The sequence below is a fragment of the Narcine bancroftii genome, chromosome 2 (assembly GCF_036971445.1).
Source record: "Narcine bancroftii isolate sNarBan1 chromosome 2, sNarBan1.hap1, whole genome shotgun sequence".
NCBI classification, from domain to species: Eukaryota; Metazoa; Chordata; class Chondrichthyes; order Torpediniformes; family Narcinidae; genus Narcine; species Narcine bancroftii.
The window spans coordinates 192503384-192528535 of NC_091470.1; the positions used below are offsets into that span (position 1 = coordinate 192503384).

General features: G+C 43.0%; 1 protein-coding gene across 3 annotated transcripts in view; it reads left to right on the forward strand.

Moving 5' to 3' along the window:
- Positions 1 to 25152, forward strand: part of LOC138754860 (E3 ubiquitin-protein ligase RNF167-like) — a 166492-nt gene that overhangs the window by 56656 nt on the left and 84684 nt on the right. For all 3 annotated transcript variants that reach the window (XM_069919776.1, XM_069919774.1, XM_069919775.1), the window contains 2 exons: positions 4017 to 4107; positions 15464 to 15569. In XM_069919776.1, the coding sequence (XP_069775877.1) occupies positions 4017 to 4107; positions 15464 to 15569 (197 nt within the window). The remainder of the gene's footprint in view (positions 1 to 4016; positions 4108 to 15463; positions 15570 to 25152) is intronic.

Consider the following 25152-nt stretch of genomic DNA (forward strand, 5'->3'; position numbering starts at 1 on the left):
CCACAGTACAACATGGTAGGCAAGAAGAAATGTTATAATACACAGGAACAAGGGCAAGAGAACAAATTGGTTACGAAACTGGATTGGCGGTAGGAGTCAGAAGAAAGTTTGGTGGAAAGAAAAAGTTTGATAACCACTGTTTTAATTGTCCCTCACTGACTTATTATGTGCACGGTCTCAGAACTCCAAAGGAAATGAGCCAATGACAATTTTTCTCAAGCAAAATATTTCAGTAACAATTGGGTCAAGAGCAGTAGTTCCCAACCTTCCCTTCCTACCCACACCCCACCTGAAACAATCCCTTACTAATCAGAGCACCAGTGGCGTAGGGAATTCTTAAAGTGGGATGTGAGTGGAAAGAAAAAGGTTGAGAACCACTGGTTTAGTGCAAGTACAATAGAGTATTTTTGTCTTTAAAACTGTTTATTCTTAATGCAGGTGTATTAATCAGGCATTGTAAAAGTCTCAAGCAACTGGAAAATGCACTTATCCAGCATCTACCAATTCCCATAGGTGTTGGATACCAGGGTTTTTTACTGCATATTGGACAATTAAGAGGGTTGTCTAATGTTACATTAGGATCTAAATCAGTGGTTTTCAAACTGCCCCTAAACTCACATTCCACCTTAAGCAATCCCTATGCCATTGGTGGTCTGTGATTGGAAAGGGATCGCTTTTAAGGTAAAATGTGAGTGAGAAGAAAAAGTTTGAAAACCACTGTTTTAATCGTGGTTTATGTGCACGGTTTCATAACTCCAAATATTTCAGTAACAATTGGCAGTGGTTCTCAACCTTTTCTCCCACTCACATACCACCTTAAGCAATCCCTTATCAATCACAGCACTTATGGCATAGAGATTCCTTAAAGTCGAATGTGAGTTGGGGGGGGGGTGCAGTTTGAAAAACACTGATCTAAATGAACTTGGAAAGTGGGCAAAGCAATAGCCGATGTATGAGAAATCATGCCATGGTCTGCACAGTAAATGATAATGCTTGGGGGATTTTTATTGAACAGGCAAGACCTTGGAGTATAAATAAATTGCTCCACCACTTTCAGGGAACTATGAGACTGTGCTGAAGGAGGCGTATGGTGTCATTGGTCAAGGGACTGAGTGCATCATGCTACATTTGTAGACGTTAGATAGGCCATAGTTCAAGACGCCACACCTCAGGAATATTTGCAGGGGTGTTGACAAGACTGAGGGCATCAATTTTGAGGAGAAGTGGGATATTCTGGGGCTTTCCCTGGAGTTCAGGAGGCTGAGGGGTGACCTTGTGGTGATTTGTGAAGGGATGAGGGGACAAGGATTGGACAGACAGTCACAGTGTTCTCCAGGACAGGAGAGTCTGAAACTAGAAGGCATTAGTTTAAAATTTTTATTTTTTATTTTTCACTCTGTGAACCATATCAATCAAAATACATACAAACATTTCCCTCTTAAATATACACAGTGGCATTTTCTCCCCTTTTTTCCCCCCTACCTTCCCTCCCCCCTTCCCACCCCCCTCCAAACCCATTAAACGTTCAACATATACAATACAATAAAACCATTAAACAATGTCATCACACAATGAAAATGAACAAGAAAATTGTGTCATCTACTTTTACACACTGGATCAAGTCATTTTGCCTTCTTATCATTTTATTATTTTAGGGGATGGAGGTCCGAGGCAAGCCCTCTGTTATGTTAGAAGGCATTAGTTTAAGGTGAAAGATGGAAAGGGGATCTGAGGTCTAAGATTTCGTGCACACAGGAGGCTTAGTTTATGGGATGAGGTGCCAACAGAGGAAGGCACAATTGTAACATCGAGACAGGTAAAGTTCAAATTTATTGTCAGACATACATGCCATCACATACAATCCTCGGATTCTGCAAGCCAGGCAGAATTCCTATTTATCTGTAAACCTTGTATGAGCAAAAAGATCTGTATATGAAAGAGAGAAATGTAAACAAACTGCAAATACAGAAAAAAAATTGGTAATAAAGTGCAGATTAAGAGTCCTTAAATGAGTGATTGAGTTTGCCGATGAGGAGCCTGATGGTGGAGGAATAGCAGCTGGTGATGTGAGTCTTGTGGCACTGATACCTCTTTCCCTGATGGCAGCAGCGAGAACAGAGCGTTGTCCTGGATAGAGCGGATCCTTTTAACCATTAGAACATTACCACAGAATGTAGACCCTTCAGCCCACAATGTTGTGCCAACCCATATATGCCTGCCATACGAACCCTCCCTACCTCATATCCCGCTATTTTTCCTTTCATCAATATGCCTGTCTTAGAGTCTTTTGAATGTCCCTTTGTCCCAACCTCCACCACCCCTGAAGGCATTCCAGGCACCCACAACTTTGTGTTTGGGGAAAAAAAAACACAACCTGACGACTCCCCTTAACATTCCTCCCAGCGCTTTGTCCAGATATCCTCTGGTGTTTGCGACTCCCACCTGGAGAAAAGATGCTAATTGTCCACCTTATCTATGCCTTTCATAATCTTGCAGACCTCCAGGCACCTCTCATTCTTTTTCACTCCAAAGAGAAAAACCCCAGCTTTGCTCACCTTGCTTATAAGACATATTTTCCAATCCAGGCAACATCCTGGTAAATCTCCTCTCCATCATTATAGGAAGGATGTGGAAGCTATGGAGAGGGTGCAGAGGAGATTTACCAGGATGTTGCCTGGATTGGAGCTGCAACATCACCTCATGACTCTTGAATTCAGTCCCTCGACTAATGAAGCCCAGCATTCCATAGGCCTTCCTAACTATCAGATCAACCGGCACAGTGACCTTGAGAGCTCCTTGATAATTGCTGTTGCTGTTCGACGGCAACATTCTACAAAGATGTTCTCGATGGTGTGGAAAGTTTTGCCTGTGATTTACTGGGCTGTGCCCCCCTCCCTTTTGCAGGGCTTTCTGCTCAGAGATATTGGTGGCCCCATACCAGGCAGTGATGCAGTGGGTCATCACACTTTCCACACATGGACATAGTGGATCATGAACGTGGGCAGAAAAGGTTTAGAGGGAGATGGACCGAAGGCAGACAAATGGGGCCAGCATAGATACAGGCATCTTGGTCAGCGTGGATGGTTGTCTGTCTGTTTGCTGTATACTCTATGAATCTGTGATGTCAAGAACTAGTTGTGCACCTGGAAACTAATGCTGTTTGGAATAGCGTGAAGGTGACCTCGAAGTATGTTTCAAGTCAAGTTCATTGACATCTGATTGCATAAGTACAACGATGAAACAGTGATCTCCGGTCCTTGGTACAAAACACACAAACACACAACCAGACATAAATCACATGCAGGACAAGAATTCATACATATAAATAAATATTTTTATGAATATGAGAATCCCAGATGGTTGGAGTGAGCAGTTCAGCATTCTCACTGCCTGTAGAAGAAGCTGTTCCTCAGCCTGGTGGTGCTGGCTCTGATCCTCCTGGATCTCTTCCCCAACGGGAGCAGCTAAAAGGTGCTGTGTGCAGGGTGGAAGGGATCCTCAATGATTTTGCGTGCCCTATTCAGTCAATCATCCTGGTAGATCATGTCGATGAGGGGAGGGAGGGGTGATAACACAGTGACCCTCTCTACCATTCTCATGGTCCTGTGGATTGACCTCTGATCCATTTCACTGCAGCAACCGTACCACACTGTGATGTGGCCGGCCAGGATGCTCCCAATAGAGCTCCTGTGGAAGATTGACACAATGATGGCCTTGCCCGCTTCTGACTTCTCGGGAAGTGCACCTTCCTGTCTAGTGAGGAGATGCATGTCCCCAATAGGTCACGAGTTAAGTGAACTCCAAGGAACTTGGTGCTCTCCACTCTCTTCCACCACAGAGTTGTTGGTGTAGTGAAGGATGGCTGCTCCTGGTCCTTCTGAAACCCACCAACAATTCCTCCGTCTTGTCCACGTTAAGACTCCAGTTGTTACTCTTGCACCTTAACCTCTGTACAAACTGGTGATGTCAGTGTAGGAAACATTCCAAGTCCATTGCTGATGTTTTTAATTTTTCAGAGGAAATCAGACGTCGGATCACAATTCCATCTGTGTTCATAGGGACCCATGCCTCCCAGTTCCTGAAGTCTTTGTTCACCTTTGACAAGGGGTAAGTGCCTAGCGTGGATGTTTTACTGTATACTCAAAGATGAAGTGTAAATTTGTTCCTAGATTCAAGGTTTCTTCTATTGTCATTTGCATTGCAAAAAATGTAATATACAGAAAAATCCCTGTTATCTGGAATTCAAGCAACTGGAAAAAGAATTGTAGAAAAAACAAAAGTTTAAAATTGGTGCCCCCAACCCAGCAGTCAGTTCGCCACTCCACGCATCACGCAATCTCAAGCCACCCCCAAAATGTACTTATCCAGCATTTACCAGTCCCCACGGAGTCAAATATCGGGGGTTTTACTGTACATGATAGACTTCAACCTTTGCCTGCTGTAAGGCATTGCCTGGCACCCCTAAGGGAAAGAGAAGCAAAAGAGAGTCCCCTCAGACACTGAGTGTCCATCCATAAATTTGCCTCCTGCTGCATCCATTGGCAATCTGAACTCCAGATCCAGACCTCCCATACTATCAGCAAACCTTCAGCGTCCTTCAGGAGCCTTTCTTACCCTCAACACCTTCTCAAATCCCGGTTCTGGAACCTGGTTCCCACGAGCTGGTCCACAGCACCCTGCAGCCTGTGTGGTTCCCTCGACCGCAAGTCGCAGCTTCTGTGGGTCCTTCTGCCGCTGAGTCCCTCGCTGGTCCACTGCCATGGTCATCTTCACTGTCAGGTCGTCTCTCAGGCTTCTCCTTCCCAACCGGGGGGTGATGCCCTGCGCCGGTCCACTGTTGTGTAATTTCAGCAAGATCCTGAGCCAGAGTTCCTCGCTAACTTGGAGCTGACATTTTAAATGGATCTTTACTTGCAAGGGACTTCTGTTCTCTTTAAATTTTGTAATGTAAAGAGCACGGTAACAGTCCCTTCTGGCCCAGGGGCCTATCCCACCCAAATACCCCAATTAACCTACAATGTCGGTACATTTTGAAGGGTGGGAGGAAACTGGAGCACCCAGAGGAAACCCACACAGACATGGGGAGAGTGTGCAAACTCCTTACAGACAGCACAGGACTCGAACCCCGGTCGTTGGTGCTGTAACAACGCTGCACTCTTCTCTTTGGCTTGGCTTCGCGGACGAAAATTTATGGAGGGGGTAAATGTCCACGTCAGCTGCAGGCTCGTTTGTGGCTGACAAGTTCGATGCGGGACAGGCAGACACGGTTGCAGCGGTTGCAAGGGAAAATTGGTTGGTTGGGGTTGGGTGTTGGGTTTTTCCTCCTTTGCCTTTTGTCAGTGAGGTGGGCTCTGCGGTCTTCTTTCTTCTTTCTTCTCGCTAACTGCAACTCTAAATCTCTCTTGGATAGAATTCTGGTTCCTCCTTCAATCACTTCCCCCTCTAATGATAATTTAAATCATTTCTGATATCCACATTTTATACCTTCACATTTTTTTCCTAATGGCTCGATAGGTCATTTGATTTTTCAACTAATGGTAGTTCCCAAAGTCATGGATTTAACCCCAGTTCTTTAACCAAAGTCCCAGGTGGAGTGAACCTTAATTGAATGCTGGGGCTTATATTCAGCATCACAGTCAATACTCTGTATATTTCCTCAGTATTCAAGTATAAACATTGTTATGTTGATATGTGAAATGGGAGTGCGCGGTTAGCACCACGCTGTTACAGCACCAGCAACCCAGGTTTGGAATCCCGTGCTGTCTGTAAGGAGCTTGCACGTTTTCACTGTGTCTGCGTGAGTTTCCTCTGGGTGCTCTGGTTTCCTTCCACCCTTCCAAAGAAAGTACACATACAGGTTAATTGATGTATTTAGGGGGCACGGACTTGTAGGACAGAAGGGCCTCTTACCGTGCTACATATCTAAATTTATAGAGGTACATGGGAAAGAGCAATAAGTAAGAGTGAAGCAGAATTTTTTAAAATGCAGTTTAGGATTGGTCCATACAGCATGTAAAGATTTTGGAAGCAGATTCAACTGAAATTCTAATAGAATCAGCTAAAACCGAGGTTTTCAAGGCTTTGAGGAAAGAGCAAGAATGGGAGATGGATTAAAGAGATGAGCCATTTTCTTTTGATTCAGCCAAGAGACGTGGGTGGTTGATGACCGAGAAATTTCCTTCATCAAGATTCTGAGGTGAGAAAAGTAGCAAAAAGGGTAGACCATGGCTCATGCAGACATGGAGAGAACGTACAAAGTCCCACGCTATCTGTAAGGAGTTTGTACGTTCTCCCCATGTCTGCATAGGTGTTCCCCAAAGGCTCTGGTTTCCTCCCAGCTTTCAAAAACATACTGGGAGTGTAGGTTAATTGGGTATAAATTGGGTGGCACGGACTCGTGAGCCAAAATGGCCTGTCACCATGCTATATGTCTAAATTTAAATTTAAAAATTTATGGCTCCTGATAAAACCCCATAGTTCAACATGGTTATAGCTGAAGTGGTTCTCAACCCCACTCACACACCACCTTAAGTATTCCCTTACTAATCACAGAGCATCCTATGTGAGTGGGGGAGAAAAAGGTTGAGAACCACTGGCTTAGACTTCAGCTCCACCGTGTGCTAGATTCCTATAGCCGTCAATTCCCCAGGTTTTCAAAAATATATCTTTCCATAGAACATTACAGCACAGAAAAACAGGCCATTCAACTCTTCTGGTCTCTGCCGACCAATAAAACTAGCTAGTCCCAGTGACCTGCTCTTATTCCATAACCCTCCAGACCTCTCCTATCCACGTATTTATCCAATTTATTTGTAAAGCTCAAGATCGAGCCTTCATTCACTACATCAGATGGCAGCTCATGCTCACATACACCTCATAATGTTATAAACCTCAACCATGACTCCCTTCATAATCACAGAGTTATAACAGCATGGAAACAGAAGCTGTGCTAATCCCATTTGTAAACATTAGAGCTGTATACTTTGTGCTGTTTAAGTGTATGTGTAAATACCGTATACAGTTTGACTACCTTAACTGTCTGCTGCAGTTACCTGTTAACGCCTTTCAATTCATGCACAAGTATACTAATTTGTCTCCTTTTACTGTTAACATAGAACATTATAGCACCAAACAGGCCCTTCACCCCTCGATATTATGCTGACCTATATATTCCTATAGTAAAAAAATGAAACCCTTCCAACCTTGTAACCCTCTATTTTTTTTCCACCTAATGGCCTAACAGTCTCTTAAATGCCCCTAATGTCACAGCGTCCACCACCACCCCCCTCCCCCCACTTCTTGGCACCCACAGCTCTTATCCCTGATGCTTCCCCTAAATTTTCTCCCTTCACTTGGAATAACCACCTTTTAGCCCTCTTGTCGATAATAAAATGGTGCTGTCACAGGTGCAGACCTGGGGAGAGTAGGGAGTGGAGACACAGCACTCCTCCGCAGGCTTCCACCACCCAGACTAACTACTGACGGCGCCATGTACCGGCTTTAAATGGTCTGTTAAAGGAGCTGATGGTGGTTTATTTTAAAATCCTGGACTTCAGTGACCCAGGTACGAATGCAGCACTGTCTGTAGATTCTTCCTCATACCTGCATGGGTTTCCTTCGGGTGTTCCAGTTTCCTCCCACTCTTGAAAACATACGGGGGGGGGGGGTATAATTGGACGGCAAGGCCTTGAAAGGGCCTGTTAGCGTGCTGTGTGTCTGAATTTAAATTTAACTGTATATAGCTGCAACATGACTTCCTGACTTTCATTCTCAACACACACTGTCTGATGAAGGCATAATGCCGGACTTTTCTACACTTGTTGGCACTTTCAGAGATGTACAACTACGTTGACTATGAACCTTGTCGACATATCTTTCTCTCTCACACACACACACACACACACACACACACACACACACACACACACACACACACACACACACACACACACACACACACACACACACACACACACGAGAAAGTGCCGATTCCCTGACAAAAGGCCCAGACCCAAAATGTCGATGGCCTTTTACTTCCTGTGGATGCTGCGTGGCCTGCTGAGTTTCTCCAGCACGTTTGTGTACTGCACTCGACCCCAGTGTTTCAACTTTTTATTTTTTTCATTTCACACTTTATCCAGATTAAACTCCTTTTCCATCCCTTCTCCCTATTTCTGTCAATTCTCTTCCCATATTTCCCATTGGTTTATATTCCGCTTCCTCATGATTCAAAACTCTGCCAATATTTGTTTCATCCTACATTTTTGTCCAAATATTTCATAGAACACTACAGTACAGGCCCTTCTGCCCTCGGATGTGCCCACCCCAATACTTCTACCAATAAAAAAAACTAAATCCTTCCTACCCCATGTGCCTGTCTAAAAGACTCATAAATGCCTCTTTTTTCAGCCCCCACCACCACTTCTGACGAAGCATTCTAGCACCTTCAACTCTCTGTGTAAAAAAAAACACATACACCCCTGATGTCTCCCCTAAACTCCCTCCCTTCACTTTGTACAGGTGTTTGCTGCATCTGGCCCTAGGGAAAAAGGTGCTGGCAGTCTACCTTATCTCTGCCTCTCAGAATCTTGTACATCTCTATTATTACAAGCTCCCATTTTAGTAAAATGGGATTATCACTGTAAGGGATAGTATAGACAGGATGGACAGTTAACATTTAACATTTCACACAAGTACCAAGCACAACACAAGACATGGCCCAGCAATAATTCGATACATTGGAAGAAATGAGGGAAGGTTGCAGATTCAATACATTTGCAAAGACATTGTGATTTTGCAAGGGAGAACCATTCTGACTGCTGGAGCTCTTGTGGTCAGCCATTCTATGGAATTCAGAGCTAAGCCGGCTCTGTGAATGACTGGGCCTTTTCGGTGGATTGACCTGTGCTAGGAGGGCCTTTTTGGGAAGCAAAATGTTTCCTTTTGAATGTGTCCAACAGTGAAGGTCACTTGGAGAGACCGCTTCATTTTAAGTGTGACTAGCAGTAAAGTTACTTAGAGAGACCGGGGCCAGGGTCTTGGAAGCTTCGTGGAGGCCGCCCAGTTTGAGTCTTGCCTACAAAAGTATCAGGAGTGTTAGGACCACAGCTCGTGTGGATAGATATTTCTTCAAAGGCAATGCAAGGAGAACTCGTGAGTCTGTAGCAGCCACAACTCCAGTTTTGCCATGAGCTCATCATTAATGGTAGGCATCAAATTTCAAAGGCCTACGCTTCTACACTGAATTGGAAAAAGTGAAGATTTAAGTAACCTTGTAGATTTTGGACTGGACTGAAATGGTTTGGTACACACACACAGACAGACACAGAGACACACACATTTAGTGTTAAGGATAGTTTAAAAGTTAAGACTATAGTTTAAGAGTTAGAAATAAAATGTTTTTATAAATTAAACACTGTCTGGTTCATTGCCTATTGCTGCTCGTTACGTGCGGTTCGTAACAACAGGAAGTCACCTCTCACTCTTCTTCGCTCCAGAGAGAAAAGTTTTAGCTCTGCTACCCTTGCCTCATAAGACAATCACACAAAAAAAATTAAAAACAACATAAGGTCCAGCACTGATCCTTGTGAAACACCCTGGTTATAAACCTTCAGTCAGAATAACCCATTCCATCACTATCTTATCTTCAGTGGCCAAAAGAGCTTTGAACCCAACTTACTGAGTCTCTGTGGATCTCATGTGCTTTAATCTTTTGGATCAGTCTCCCATGAGGGGCTGCGTCAAATTCATTTACAAAAGTCCATTTCTAGAACATTCACTGCCCTACACTCTCATCTGCTCAAAAGATGCAATCACCCAGACAAAACCATGCCAGTTATCCTTAAAGAGTCTTCACTATTCCAGATGCGAGTAGATCCTATTGAAAGTAGTCTAGGAATTACTTTCCTAATTTTTATGTCTTCAATACTTTCCGTACCACTGAAATGGCCAATAATTTCCTGGTTTGTCTCCATTTCCTGTAAACCATAGAACACTACAGCACAAAAAATAGGCCATTCGGCCCTTCTAGTCTGTGCCACAAACATCACACCGCAAGTCCCACTGACCTGCACCCTTTCCATAACCCTCCAGACCACTCCCATCCATGTATCTATCCAGTTAATTTTTAAAACTTGAGTGATCCCACGTTTACCATCAGATGGCAGCATTCACACCACTCTCTCAGTGAAAACGTTTCCCCTAATTTTCCTCCCTAAACCTTTCCCCTTTCAACCTAAAGCCATGTCCTCTTGTATTTATCTCTCCTAATCTAAGTGGAAAGAGCCTACTCGCATCCACTCTGTCTATGCCCCCTCATAATTTTGTAAACCTCTATCAAATCTCTCTTCATTCTTCTTCGCTCCAAGGAATAAAATCCTAACCTGTTTAATATTTCCCTGTAACTCAACTCCTGAAGACCCGGAAACATCCTAGTAAATCTTCTTTGCACTCTTTTAATCTTTCTGATATCCTCCCTGTAGTTTGGTGACCAGAACTGCACACAATACTCCAAATCTGGCCTCACCAATGTCTGAAAGAACCTTACCATAACTTTCAAACTCCTGTACTCAATACTTTGATTTATGAAGGCCAAAAGCTTTCTTTACAACCCTGTCCATCTGTGACAGCATTTTCAGGGAATTATGTATCTAAATTCCCAGATCTCTTTGTTCCTCCATACTCCTCAGTGCCCATCCAATTACTGTGTATATCCTACCTTTGTTTGTCCTTCCAAATTCCATCACCTCACACTTGTCTGCATTAAATTCCATCTGTCATTTTTCAGCCCATTTTTCCATTTGGTTCAGATCCCTCTGCAAGCTTTGAAAACCTTCCTCACTGTCCACAATGCCTCCTAATTTTTATGTCATCAGCAAAGTTGCTGATCCAATATCCCACATTATTGTCCAGATCATTGATATTGACAACAACGGACAATGGTCCCAACACTGGTTCCTGAGGCACACCACTAGTCATGCCTCCAGTCTGAGAAGCAATTTTCCACAACCCCACTCTGGTTTCTCTCATTCAGGCCATCTCAAATCCAGTTTACAACCTCTCCATGGATACCTCATGTCTGAACCTTCTGAATTAACCTCCCGTGGGGAACCTTGTCCATGTGGACAACACCCATAGCATCTACTTTCTTGGTAACTTCCTTGTAAAACTCTCTAAGATTGGTTAAACACATCCTGCCATGCTGACCCTTAATCATCCCTTGACTGTCCAAATCTTTCCGAATACCTTCCAATAATTTGCCTACTACTGACATCATGCTCGCTGGCTTGTAATTTCCTGGTTTACTTTTGGAGCCTTTTTTAAACCATGGGACATTAGCTACCCTCCAATCCCCTGGCCCCTCAACCCATTGATAAGGATGTTTTAAATCTCTCTTCTTAAACAATGGAACAACATTAGGTATTCTTCAGTCCTCTGAGGCCTTGGATGTGGCTGGAGAGGATACACGTCCAATCAATTCCTCCCTCTCAATAATCAGGCCTAAGCCATGTGACTTGGGTTGATTATACAGTAAAGCCCCCAGTATCCAGCACCTATGGAACTGGTAGATACAGATAAGTGTACCTGACAGTTACTTGAAATTGCACGTTGAGCGATTGGCGAACTGACCGCTAGGGGGTGCCAATTTTAAACTATCGGGGTTTTTTTTAACCTATTTAATTTCCATTTTTTTTTGCCGGTTGCATGAATGTGTTTGAATCCCGCTCTGTCTGTAAGGAGTTTGAACGTTCTCCACATGTCTGCTTGGCTTTTCCCAGGGGGCTCTGGTTTCCTCCCACCCTTCAAAATCGTACCGGGGGTGTAGGCGATTGGGGTGTAAATTGGGCTTAACGTCTAAATGTAAAATTAAAAATTCCGGAGAATGGCGATTTTACTGTATTTTCTAGTCATTTTCTTCTTTGATTATTAAATCTGTCAATTATACTACCAGTAATGGTGAAACTGAGAACTATAATTTGCTGTTTTTTATGTCTCCAATCTTGTTGTTTTCCAAACTCTTGGATCTCAGTAAGGTTTGAAAAACTTCCGCCAAAGACACCAAAATCTCTTGCCGTAACCGTAACAAAATTCAGCAATTAATTACCAAGGATTGGGCAGGGTGGTTCAAAACTCAAACCCATATAATCCAAATAAGGACTCCAAAGTTTTCCATATAAAAAATAATTATCACGCAAATTATTTGTTATCTTCTCCGATGGAATACAAGACCTCAATTCCATCTGCCATCCCTGAATACTCAAATCAGTCTCATTCTTCCAAGTAATTGCTAAACATTTTCTAGCCACAGCTAAAGGCAATCTCAAAAATGCAATTTGAAATATAAACTCAACCTCTTAATATCACCCAACAAAAATACTAAAGGATCCAGTGAAAGTTTCACTTTCAAAGTAGCTTTTAAAAGTTCATTAAGTCTATTCCAAAAAGGTTTTACTGTTTCACATAGCTAAACAGAATGTAAAAAAAGAACCTAGTTCCTTCTGACATCTAAAACATAAGTCTGAAGAAATTAAATTGTATCTTCTTAATTTTTCTGGAGTTAAATATAATTGATGAATAAAATTATAATGAACTAATTGATACCTTACATTTATAATTTTAGTCATACTATTCCTACATAAACTCATCCAACCATCCTGAGAAATAAGTATTCCTAAATCTTTCTCCCATTTCAATCTAGATTTATATAAATCCAATTAAGGCATTTATTCTGTAATAAAGAATACATCTCAGTTATAAATCCCTTCTTACCACCCTCAGTAAGTAAAATTTCAAATTCAGACCGTCTAGGTGACCGTAAAGTATGTCCAAAATTAAGTATTTGAAGATGTATCATATTTCTCTTTCATTCTCTGAAAATAAATAAAATATCCTGCTTCATAACAAATTTGCACAAATTTAATCCCCTTTTGGTCCCATACTTCAAAAGCTGATTATTAACTGTACTGGGGAAGAGCAGCGATTCCCAAAACCTACACTCTGCCCCCAGACTTGCAGATGTTGGAGTGCATGAGAGCTGACTCCAAGTCAATGGTACCCCAAGAAAGGCTGAGATTCAGGGATTCTTTCAAGGAGGAGAAAGAGAGAGACTTTTGCAAAATAGACAGTTTTGATTGTCATTTTCCAGAAGTTACCAGTCAGATTTTTAAAATTTAAGTCATTCAGTTTGGTAACAGGTAATTTCGACCCACGAGCCAGTGCCGCCCAATTTACACCCCATTAACCGACACCCCCAGTGCATTTCAAACAGTGGGAGGAAATCAGAGCCCCCGGGGAAAACCCACGCAGACACGGGGAGAACATACCTTAATAAATTTATATTAATCTTTAATGTTAAACTATATTTCTTTTGTAAAAATGACTTGGTAAAGTCAATTATAGAATTAAAATATTGTATTGTAGTGGCTGCTCACGGCAGTGCTACTAAAATGAAGTACGTCCACACAACACGAAGATGAACTGGTAATTGACCTTATTTGAATCCCTCGCACTGGCTTTTAGGGGATGACCCATTTCCTGTCTGGGGCGCGCTGGTCTATGGGAGTGATGTCAGCGTGTTGCGGTCACTGCCTGCCCAGCAACGTGAAACCAGGAAGTGGCAACATCTCCAGGCAACGTGTTTCGCCAAATGTGGGCTTCTCCTGAGAAGGGAAGGGGGAGCCCAGGCATGTCGTACCATTCGACTGGGCAGCGATTAGGTCTGTCTAATCGTGCGGTGCTCGGCCTGCTACACCATCTGTATTCTTAGTAAGTTAGCTGTGGGTTGGTACAGGGTCACACACAGGTCACAGCACATTTATAGAGAAACATTGTTTTCTGAGAAGAGTCTTCATTCTCGGAGGCGACATGTTTTGGACAGACAGCTAATGGATCGAGTGGGTTTTAATTATTCAAGAACTGCTGAGGAAGCCATCTGTTTTTGATCAAAGCCACTTAAGCCTCTTGAACAAAGATGAGGTTGTTATGGATATGGAATGATTTTGAAAAAGGAGCAGATTTTTGGTCATGAGGTTTCCAAGAATTGGGACTCGCCTTGGTGATGATGTAATGGTCACATGACTTGGAGAACTATATTACCAAATTCAGACATTTTGTTTTAAGTTTTGGACAGTCAGCTTGGAGTTGATAGAAATCAAAAGCCTGTGACATACAGGGGTTTAAACCTTGTAAGAGACAGGATTCAGTTACAGTAACCAGAAATGGTGCTGTTTGTTGTGTGTTACTCCTGGAAGAAAGGGAACACAGAATCAGTGACTTTTGAATTAATGAAGACCACTTTGCTGTCTCTTTGGAAAAGAGAACAGAATTCTACTGGTCTATTTTTGTGTTTGGCCACTTTGTTTAACCCTTGTCTGGTTTGCGACTTCATTGTGGAACAAAGTAGCCACATTCAATATCTTTGAGATGAGGGCAGATTCTTTGTGTGGAAAACCACACCGGTCAGTGCACTTTCCACCACATATCTGTAGAAATTACAAGTTGATGTTTACATTGCAAGGTGCTCTGGTGTAAACTGTACTATCTTTAACTCTGAAGTAAATGACAAGACCATTGTGCCTATCTCCTGCTTTTGTTAGGTAGCTTGCTTCCTTAAGTTGTGGATTGGTGGAATTGCATCGCGGAAACCTACAATTTCCTGCTTTACACTGATGTTAGTTTACACTCTGGTTCTGTGTCTCTTCCACGGTGCTGGTACAGTAAAACCCTCGGGTATCCGGAATTCAAGCAACGGGCAAAAAAAAAGAGGAAAATAAATTTTAAAAACAAAATAAATAAGAATAAAATAATAGATTTTAAAAATTGAAAGTTTAAAATTGTAAATGTTCTCTGAAGTAACACAAAAACCTTTGGTGAAAATGGGAGCAAATATTCAGCCACTGGAGAGCCTTGGCCAGGCTTTGCTCGTAGCAACTGCTTGAATAAAGTTGTGTGAAACAGCAATGGCGTCGCCCAGGATGAGAGGTGCTGTTGGAGTGACTTAAAAGGATTCCTAATCCCAGCTTAGTAAGAGTTGCCCGGTCAGAGGCTTTATCTGTAAACTTGGGTGATGGTGGGGGTTAATTATCTAAAATGTGATTGTTTGTCTTGCGGGTGGCTCCGTGGAGGGGGGAGGAACCTGCCGAGGCAGCGACGGTTAAATATTTTCAAAGAATATGACTGAAAATGAAGTAAAATGCTGTAAGGTTTATCTATTTGTGCAAGTGAAGTTTGTTCAGTTTAAGTACAGTGTAATGTTTTTGTCTTTTAGACTGTTTATTCCTAATGCAGGTGCATTACTTAGGCATTGTAAGATTTAAGTGTCTAGCAACCAGAAAATACACTTATCCAGCATCTACCAATCCCCAAAGGTGCCAGGTAACTGGGACTTTACTGTATGTTTTCCTCAATATCAGAGCTGCCAATGTCAGTCGCTCCACCAAACATTCTTCCTTGTGTCTGTTCACAGTGCTTACGTTGTATTGATGCCAGACTTCAGCTTCCCGCTGGGATATTACCTCATTCCGTTTACTGGTGTGGTTGGGGTTGTTGTTGTTGTAACGATCGCTGTTATGGTAAGTGCATGGTACAGGCACAGACCCTATCTCTTTCACCTCTGTATGTTAGTAAGGATTTCAGTATTGTTGAGTGGACCACCCTTCGACAGTGTCCAGAGTCATTCTGGTATCGAAGGTATGGGGACAAGTGAGCAGTGGGGCCTGTGGGCAACGGATCATCGGGCAGCAAGTGGCGGTGGAGAGTCAAAGGCCTTCACACTATGGCACTTTTCCCTCGGATCATCTGTTATTGTGCCCCTCCAACCCATCTCTAAACTTCCCCTCACCTGTCTGCCTCTCTCTGAGCTATGGTCGGCAGTTAGCGTAGTGACTAGCACAATGATTTCACAGCGTTGCCAACCAAAATCTGTGAGGGGCTTGTACCTTCTCCCCATGTCTGCGTGGGTTTTCCCCGGGTGTAGGTTAATTGGGCGGTACGGGCTCGTGGGCCGGAAGGGCCTGGCACCATGCTGTATGTCTAAGTTTAAATATTACTTTGTGGTCTGTGCCTCTGTATCTCTTGTTACCTTTACATTTCTGCCCCTTACCCGACTAGGAACATAAAATAACCAAGATGCTGGAGGAACTCAGCCGGTCTTTTCAGCATCCACAAAAAGCAAGGATATATTGCCGACGTTTCGGGTCTAAGCCTTTCTTCAAGGAATAAGCAGAGGAACTTTCCATTTCATACTCTTAAATGCCTCTCATTGACAGTTGTGCTCATACTCTCTAATGTTTGTGTCCAGTCAACTACAGTAAAAAAAAAACGTTATCCGGAAATGCCAACCTTAAGCAGCTGGGCAAAGTAATCAAGGAAACCAAATAAATAATTAATTGCAATGAATGAGAATAAATATTAAATGAAATAAAAGTTTAAAATTGTAGAAGCAAATGTTCTCTAAAGTAACACCTAAACTTTGGTGAAGTTGGGAGCAAATATTCAGCCAGCAGTGTGCCTTGGCCGGGCTTTGCTCATGGCAGCTGTTTGAGTAAATGGCGTCACCTAAAATGAAGAGCTGGTTCATGTTGCTCATCATTGTGGTGACTCTCTTAAAGAGTCTCCTTATCCCTACTTAGTAAGAGTCTTTATTAGTATACTATTAAGTGTATTAGTAAGGCTTTATCTGTAAACAGGTCGGGAGGTTCTGTGGAGGGGGAGGAACCTGCAGAGGCAGCGACGGTTAAATGTCTTCAAAGAATGTGACTGAAAATAAAGTAAAATGCTGTAAGGTTTGTGCAAGTGAAGTTTGTCCAGTGTAAATATAGTGAAGTATTTTTGTCTTTTAAATTGTTTATTCTTAATTCAGGTCTGTGCAGGTAAGAGTGAGTCTCAAGTTACCGGAAATCTCACTTATCTGGCATCTACCAATCCCCATAGGTGCCGGATACCAGGGGTTTTACTATATTCCTAGCTTTTGCCTAGTCATATCTTAATTGCCCTTGCTGAATTTAGGATTCTTACTTGGGGACTATGTTATCCTTTTCCATGACTATCTTAAAGCTAACAGAATTGTGTTCACTAGTCCCAAACTCTTCCCCTGCTGAAACCTCACTAACCTGACCAGCTTCATTTCCCCAGTATAAGGTCTAATATTGGCCCCTTCCCTTGTAGGCCTATCCACATAATAGCGGAAAATGTTCCCCTAACAAATTTCATCCCATTCAATGACCCAACTGTATACCCATGGCATACCCATTCATTGTTGGGCATAGTAAAAACACGGTGCTGGAGAAACTCAGCAGGTCAAACAACATCCTTTATGTAGTAAGGATAAAGATACATAACCGATGTTTTGGGCTTGAGCCCTTCATGAAGGTATGAAAAAAATGTAGGCAGGCACCTGAACAAAATGGTGATGGGGAGAGGCAGGGGGAGGAGCACAGGCACACAGGCAAGAGGTGGATAAGGGAGGATAGGCATGAGAAAACTGGGGGGGGGGGAATAGATCTGTAAATGAGAAGGGAAGAGAGCAGAGAGCTGGAGAAAAGAGAAGGGTGGGGAAGAAAGGGAGAACAGAGGGTGGCCTAGCAAAAACTGTTAATGCCATCGGGTTGGGGAGTGCCCAGGTGGAATAGTAGGTGTTGCTCCTCTAATTATAGCAACTACAGACTCCAAAGGTGATCAAAAGCTTCGAAGCAAGCCTAGCTCTCTTATACCTGCACCAGTGAAGCGATTAAACATACCCGAGTACTCACAATCACCTGTGAAACCAAATGTCCCAAACATTATGGTGCCCTGAAATGAGGGGACTAGATACAAAAAGTGCTGTAATTTCTACAAGGTTAAACTAAAATGTATATAAATAGCCTTGAATAAAATCTAGAATGTGCACTTTAATTCCAAGTGAATTGTTTTATTACAAATTTAAAATTGTGCAGCACAGGGGCAAATAAGGGAAAAAAATGTCTGTTCCAAAACATGGAGAGCACTGTATAAACCTTAAAAAAATTTTTTGTAATTTTTGGTCACATTCTTTGAAAACATTTAACCGTTGCTGCAACTGCAGGCACCCAAAAGATGAACAATAACATTTATAAATATTAAACCCCCCGCCCCCCCCCCACCCAAGGTTTACAGGTAAAGCCTCTGACCGGGGCGACTCTTACTAAGCAGGGATAAGGAGACACTTTAAGAGAGTCGCCCCAACGGCGAGCGGCATCAACCAGCTCTTTATCCTGGGCGATGCCATTGCTGTTTCACACAACTTTATACAAACAGCTGCTATGAGCAAAGCCCAGCCAAGACCCTCCCTTCACTGGCTGAATATTTGCTCCCATCTTCACCAAAGATGTATGTGTTACTTCAGAAAATGTTTATGTTTACTATTTTAAACTTTTATTTAAAGTTTTATTCATTCATATTTATTTCAAATTATTTACTTCCTGTTTTTTTTTGCTTGTTGCTTGAGGTTGCCGGTTGCTTGAATTCCAGATAACAGAGATTTTACTATATCTGGCAGAGGGAAGAATTAAATCAGATGACACAGTATCTGGTTTGAGACTAAAGGCAGTGGTTCTCATCTTTCAAAGATTATTTTTCTGAGCCAAGTTATAATTTGGAGATCAAAGAGGTGATCTATTGGCATAAACGGCGAACTGTGCTATCCAGTGAGCACGTTTTATCACGTCACTGTGGCAGGGTTAGTGTTTTCACTGTGGCACCGGCAAGTCTCCTCCTTCTTGCTCATTCCCGGATTATCGCGGATGTTTGTTACATCCATGTAAGAATCCTGTTTTGATTTGCATAATAGCCCAGCTGACCAGCAAATTTACAGAGCTGCTGTTGAATTTGTAATGGAGCCATACAGCATGAAAATGAACCCTTTGTATACCAGTCCTTGCCATGACATTTTCAGTGCTCAGTCTGTAACCTATGCCATTCCAATTACGGTAAAACTCGCAGTATCCAGCACCTATAGGGATTGGTAGATGCCGGATAAGTGAATTTGCTGGTTGCTTGAGATGGTATGTGGCGTAAAAGGTGAACTGACCGCTAGGGGGTGCCAATTTTAAACTTTTGGTTTTTTTTGCCTTTTTATTGCCAGTTGCTTGAATTACGGATAATGGGGATTTCACTACATTGATCTCTTATGACGTGGGGGATTCTAAATTCCAACTACCCTTTGAGTTGGGTGGTGGGGGGGAAACACTTCTTCCACAAGTTCCCTCTTGAAGCCCTTGGCTCTTTCCTTAAATCTACACTTTCTGGTTATTCCACCTTTGCTAAGGGGAAAGGTTTCTCAAGTCCAGTTTATTGTCATCTGATTGCCCAAGTACAACTCAATGAAACAGCTTTCTCCGGTCCTTGGTGCAAAACATATAGACACACAACCAGACATAGCACACTTACAGACAAACAGTACACATGCATGACAAGTATTCATATATAGAATCAAATAAATAAATAAATTTATCTCGGAGGGTCAGTATGAACAGTTCCTCTGGTCGTTCAGCATTCTCGCTGCCCGTGGGAAGAAGCTGTTCCTCAGCCTGGCGGTGCTGGCTCTGATCCTGTATCTCTTCCCTGACGGGAGCAGCAGAAAGGTACCGTGTGCGGGGTGGAAGGTGTCCTCATTGATTTTGCGTCCTCTCTTTAGACAATAATCCCCGTAGATCACGTTGATCGGGGGGGGGGGGTGGGGAGGGGAGGGAGGCTCCAGAGATCCTCTTAGGGTCCTGTTGATTGATCTCTGATCCATTTCCCTACAGCAACCATACCCACACTGTGATGCAGCCGGCTAGGATGCTCTCGATAGAGCTTCTGTGGAAGGTTGACATGATGGTGGCTGGTCGCCTTGCCCGCTTCAGTCTTCTCCGGAAGTGCAATCACCTTTGCTCCTTCCTGATAAACGACAATTCTCACTCTACTGTCCCTCTAAATAAGGTTCCCCTCTTCCTTTCCTGTTCATAGAACAGTACAGGCCCTTCAGCCTATGATGTCATGCCAACCTATGTAAAGCTGTTTTTTTTGTAATTCTTTATTTATCGCACTATGAACCATATCAACCAATAGATTTACAGATGCATCTCTTTAAATGTTCACAATGACATTTTCTCTTTTTTTCCCCATCCATCCCTTCCCCCTTCCCACCCCCCACAAAAAACAGTAAATATTGAACATATAAAATACAATAAAAGGAATACAAACAAAAAAGACATATCATCTACTTATTCACGTTAAATCTGGTCGTGTTAATCTTCTTATCATTTTAGGTGGTGGTGATCCAAGGCCTGCTCTTTCTGTTATGTTTCATGTATGGTTCCCAGGATTTTTCAAACATTGTAACTTTGTCTTTTAAATTATATGTGATTTTTTTTTCCCAATGGGATACACTTAAACTTGGTTATATATTCCATTAATGTTTATAGTCATATAGTCCAACGTGGCCATCTTATATCTTTATTTTCACTTCTTTCCGCCTCTTCACCATCTCCATCCCCTTTTTTTTTATTAGTTTTTTAAGTTTTCCTTTTTAATCTCAATATATGACAACGCACTTAAGACATGAAATACCCCAACAATCCCCACAAGCAATAACCCTTTAACCCCAAATGAACCTCCCCTCCTTGGATTGCCCCTTGTCCCTTTTTTAAATTAAAAAAAAATTTTTCACACTGTGAACCATATCAATCAAAATACATACTAACATTTCCCTCTTAAATATACACAGTGGCATTTTCTCCCCTTTTTTCCCCCCTACCTTCCCTGCCCCCTCCAAACCCATTAAACGTTCAACATATACAATGCAAGGATTGCCCCTTGTCCCTTGACGGCAACCACAACTCCCCTTTCCATTCGGTTTGCGAACTTACTCGCAAGCGTCAACCGATTTTGCAGTGACCATTATTCTCCCACCCGCAGTCCCCCCCAGAGAACACTATTTTCCTATACATATAACAAAGCTCTCTTTTTTCCCCTTCTTCCCCTTCTCTTATCCATCTTTATATCTTTATATATACATTATATTTTTACATATTTTTGTATATTTTCTTGCCGGTCATCCTTCTTGTCACTCCTCCTCCTCTCTTCTCCTGTCCTGCAAATGTTCACCAATTTTTGGGCTTTCTTTGGGTTGAGAACAGTCTATTCCGTTCCCCAGGAATAAATACTTTGACTACTGCTAGTTGTCTTAATATAAAGTTATAACCTTTCTTCCATAAGATTGTTTTTGCCGTGTTGAATTCCTACCTCTTTTTTAAAAGTTCGAAGCTTATGTCCGGGTAAAAAAATATTTTTTGTCCCTTATATTCCAACAGCTTATTATCTTTTCTAATCTTCTTTCTTGTCTGCTCCAGTATGTTTTCTCTTGTCGTATATCTTAGAAATTTTACCAATATGGATCTCGGTTTTTGATGTGGTGGCAGTTTTGGTACTAGTGCTCTATGCGCCCTTTTGATTTCTATTTCTTCACGTGGATGTGTCGTTCCCAGCACCTTCGGGATCCATCCTTTTATAAATTCCTTCATATCTGACCCTTCTTTGCCTTCTTTCATGCCCACTATTTTTATGTTGTTTTGCCTACTGTAGTTTTCCAATACGTCAATTTTTTGTGACAATAAATCTTGTGTCTCTAATTTTTTTTTTGCTCTCTTCCAACTTCCCTCTGAAATCATTTATCTCCATTTCTACAGCAGCTTCTCGTTTTGTTCCTCCACATTTTCTACTCTTTTCCCTATTTCAGTCATGACCAAATCTAAGCTTTGCATTCTGTCTTCAGCTCTTTTCATTTCTTTTGATTGAACTAAATTCTAATGATAGCCATTCTTTTAATGACCTCATTTGTTCTTCGAAAAAGGCTTTATCTAAACTTTGTCTTTCTAGTTTACCTTCCTCTTTCCTTTGAAATCCTTGGTCTTCTTCCTCCTCTTCTTCTGTGTCTGTATCTATGTCTGTGTCGTCTTCTTCTCTTCCCTGTATCTGTGTATCTTCATCCTTCTCTGGTGAGCTGCTTCTGTATCCTTGCTGAGCCTCCAGCTGCTATGTCACCTGCTGTTGGGCCTCCAGCTGCTGTTGAGCCCCCTGCTGCAGGCTGACCCGCTGCTGGGCCCCCTGCCGCAGGTCATCCCTCTGTCGATCCCCCCGTTGCTGCTCACCCTCTTCCAGCCCTTCATTCTCTTTCTCACCACTCTTCTTTTCTTCTTTCTTACTTACTTCCCCCAACCGATTGCCCCGATACTTGGCGTCTCTCAGCTGGCCGCTCCTCAGCTGAGTCCCCCTCACTCCGGCGTTAACCGTTTCTTTTACTTGCGCAACTCTTCATGCATGCGCAGTTGCGCCCCTCTTCTTGGCGCTGAGAGCCATTTTTGAAGTCCGCCGGTCGGGAGGACACCGCTCCTCTGGGGATTCACTAACATCGGAAATCGGCCGCTCCTCTCCACGGTGGCTCTCAGCTCTGACGTGCAGGAAAGGCCTTCTTCTTTCTTCTCCAGTGATTTTCCTTTTTCCCTTTTCTCTGTTATTCTTTCTTTTTTTCTTTTGGGTGCCATCTTCTGTCTCTTCTCTGTAACTTTATCTTTCTCTTCCTGTATTTTATGTTTATTGAGCTCTGTTTTTCAAAATTTTTCTTTTCTCTGGAGAGGGCTGGTTCCACTTGACCAGCCACTATTCTATCACGTGACTCCCTCCCTATGTAAATCTGCTTCACGCCAATCTCACCTTTCCCTTCCCTCTGTTTTTCTGACATCCAAGTGCCTTTCTTAGTCTTTTAAATATCCCCTTATTGTACCCGCCTTCACCACCACCCCTGGCAGTGCATTCCAGTCATCCACTACTCTCTGTGTACGAAAAAACCTACCTCTGGAGTCTCCCCCAAATTTTCCTCCCCTCACCGTAGACAGATGTCCTTGAGTAGACATCATTGCCCACCCCCCCAGGAAATGAATGGTGTTGGCTGTGGACTCTATGGACGGGTCCCGTGTTCCAAAAAACAAACCCAGCCCAATTCTCTCCTTGGAAGTGAAACGCTTAATCCCAGGTAGTATCCTGGTGAATCTCCTCTCCACTCTCTCTAGTGCAGTCACATTTGGATGTAGGTTCTCAACCTGAAATGTTAGCTATCCTTTTGCCTCCATGAAGCTGTCTGACTCGCTGAGTTCCTTCAGATATCATCATCTGCTGTCTCTTGCGTGTATGCATCCTTCCTATGGTGTGGTGACCAGATTGGCCCAAACTTCTCCATCTGTGGTCTAACAAATCTTATATCTACAAGTACCATACATCCCTGGCTAATGAGGCAAGTGTCCCCTATATCTTTTTAGCCACCTTATCCACCTGAACTCCTTGGGCATGTACACTGAGGTCCATCTGTTTCTCAGTGCCTCCTGAGGCCCTACTTTTCATTGTGTCAATCCTGTACCCTTTACATTTTCTAAGATTAAATCCCATCACTGTGGCTCTGCCAATCACACCAACTCATCAGTACCCAATATACCGTGTAATAGTTCGGGTCAAATTTTGGTGGGGGGGGGGGTTGACTTTTATAGGTCATACTTTTGAGGGACTAAATTTCACACAAGAATCCAAAAGTACCATATGTATGTGCAATAGTTGAGTTTTGGGGACCAATGTTTCAGGTCAAATTTTGGGTGGAGGGTGGAATACTACTTCTAATCACGGTAAGTACCTGTGTCATTCAAGGCGTCAGGACCTCAGATGGCCAGGACCGGGTGGTAAATCTGTGTTTGTGGCATCGGGAGCTCGGATGGGCAGGCAGCCGGGGCATGGGGTCAGGGCATCAGGAGTTCGGGTGGGCAGGTGGTCGGTGTGCCGGGAGCTCAGGTAGGTGAGCGGTCCGGGCCAAAAATAGGCCCGTTGACTTTTACACGGGTTATATGGAAAGCGTGTGATTTTTGGGCCATAAAAGGGGATCGACTTTTACATGGGATCGACCATTATACACGTATATACGGTATGTTTCAGTAGCCCTCTGCACGATGAACAATTTTCATGTCACCTGCAAACTTAAACCTCCAAAAATACATATCCAGATTGATAATGAATATTATGAATATTTTAAATTTTATTTACAACCCAGAAGAAACCGATTACAGCCATTGAAACCTGTGCCACCTGCTTAAAACCAATTCACCTACAACCCCATACGTTTTGGAGGGTAAGAGGAAACCGGAGCATGCAGGGACAACCCTCGCAGGTCGCGGGGAGAACATACAGACTCCTTAGAGACATCTGTGCATTCAAACCCAGGCACTTCACTTGCGTCCACATGTCCTCTCCTCATCACTGTTTGGGGCCCCATTAGAATTGGAATCAGAATTTATTGTCATGAACAAGTCATGAAATTTGGTGTTTTGCAGTAGCATCACAGTGTAAACATTCATAATCTAACCATCTTACGACATGACTATAAAAAAAAGTAAAAATAATAATGCATGAAAAGTCAGGCAGCGTCTATGGCTCCGTGATTAGCCAGGGATCTGAGGACAGCGGGGAAGAAGTGGTCTTTGTGCCACCGAGTGCTCGTCTTTAGGCTCCTGTACCTTTTCCCCCGATGTTAGCAGAGTGAAGAGGGCATGGCCTGGGTGGTGGGGGTCATTGAGGATAGAGGCTGCTTCCTTTGTACACCACCTCATGTGGATGTCCTCGATGGAGTGAAGTCTGGTGCCCATGATGTTGCAGGCCGAATTAACAACCTCTGGAGTTTTTTCTTGTCCTGAGAGTTGGCGCCTCCATACCAGACAGTGATGCAACCAGCCAGAATGCTCTCCTGTACACTACAGGTTTTCAAGAGTCTTTGGTGACATTGTGTATGTTTTTCCCTGCGGCCTTTTTTGAATAAATGAATCACATTTGCTATCCTTCAGTTATCTGACACCGTCTTTGACCCCCCCCCCCCCCCAGGGCCCTTCCGTATCAGTCTAGACAACCTCTCAACCCTGTGGATTTATCCTTCTTTAAGCTTGCTCCGACGTTTGATAGTTTTTCAAGCAGTTGTTTTTTAAGGGATCATTTTTGTGCGCAGCGTTATCAGGCCACGCACCGTGAGAGGAACGTTTGAGTGATTAGATAGTAACCTCAGTACAAGACATACTGTTACAGCACCAACGATTAAGTCCAGGGTTCGAATCCAGCGCTGTCTGTAAG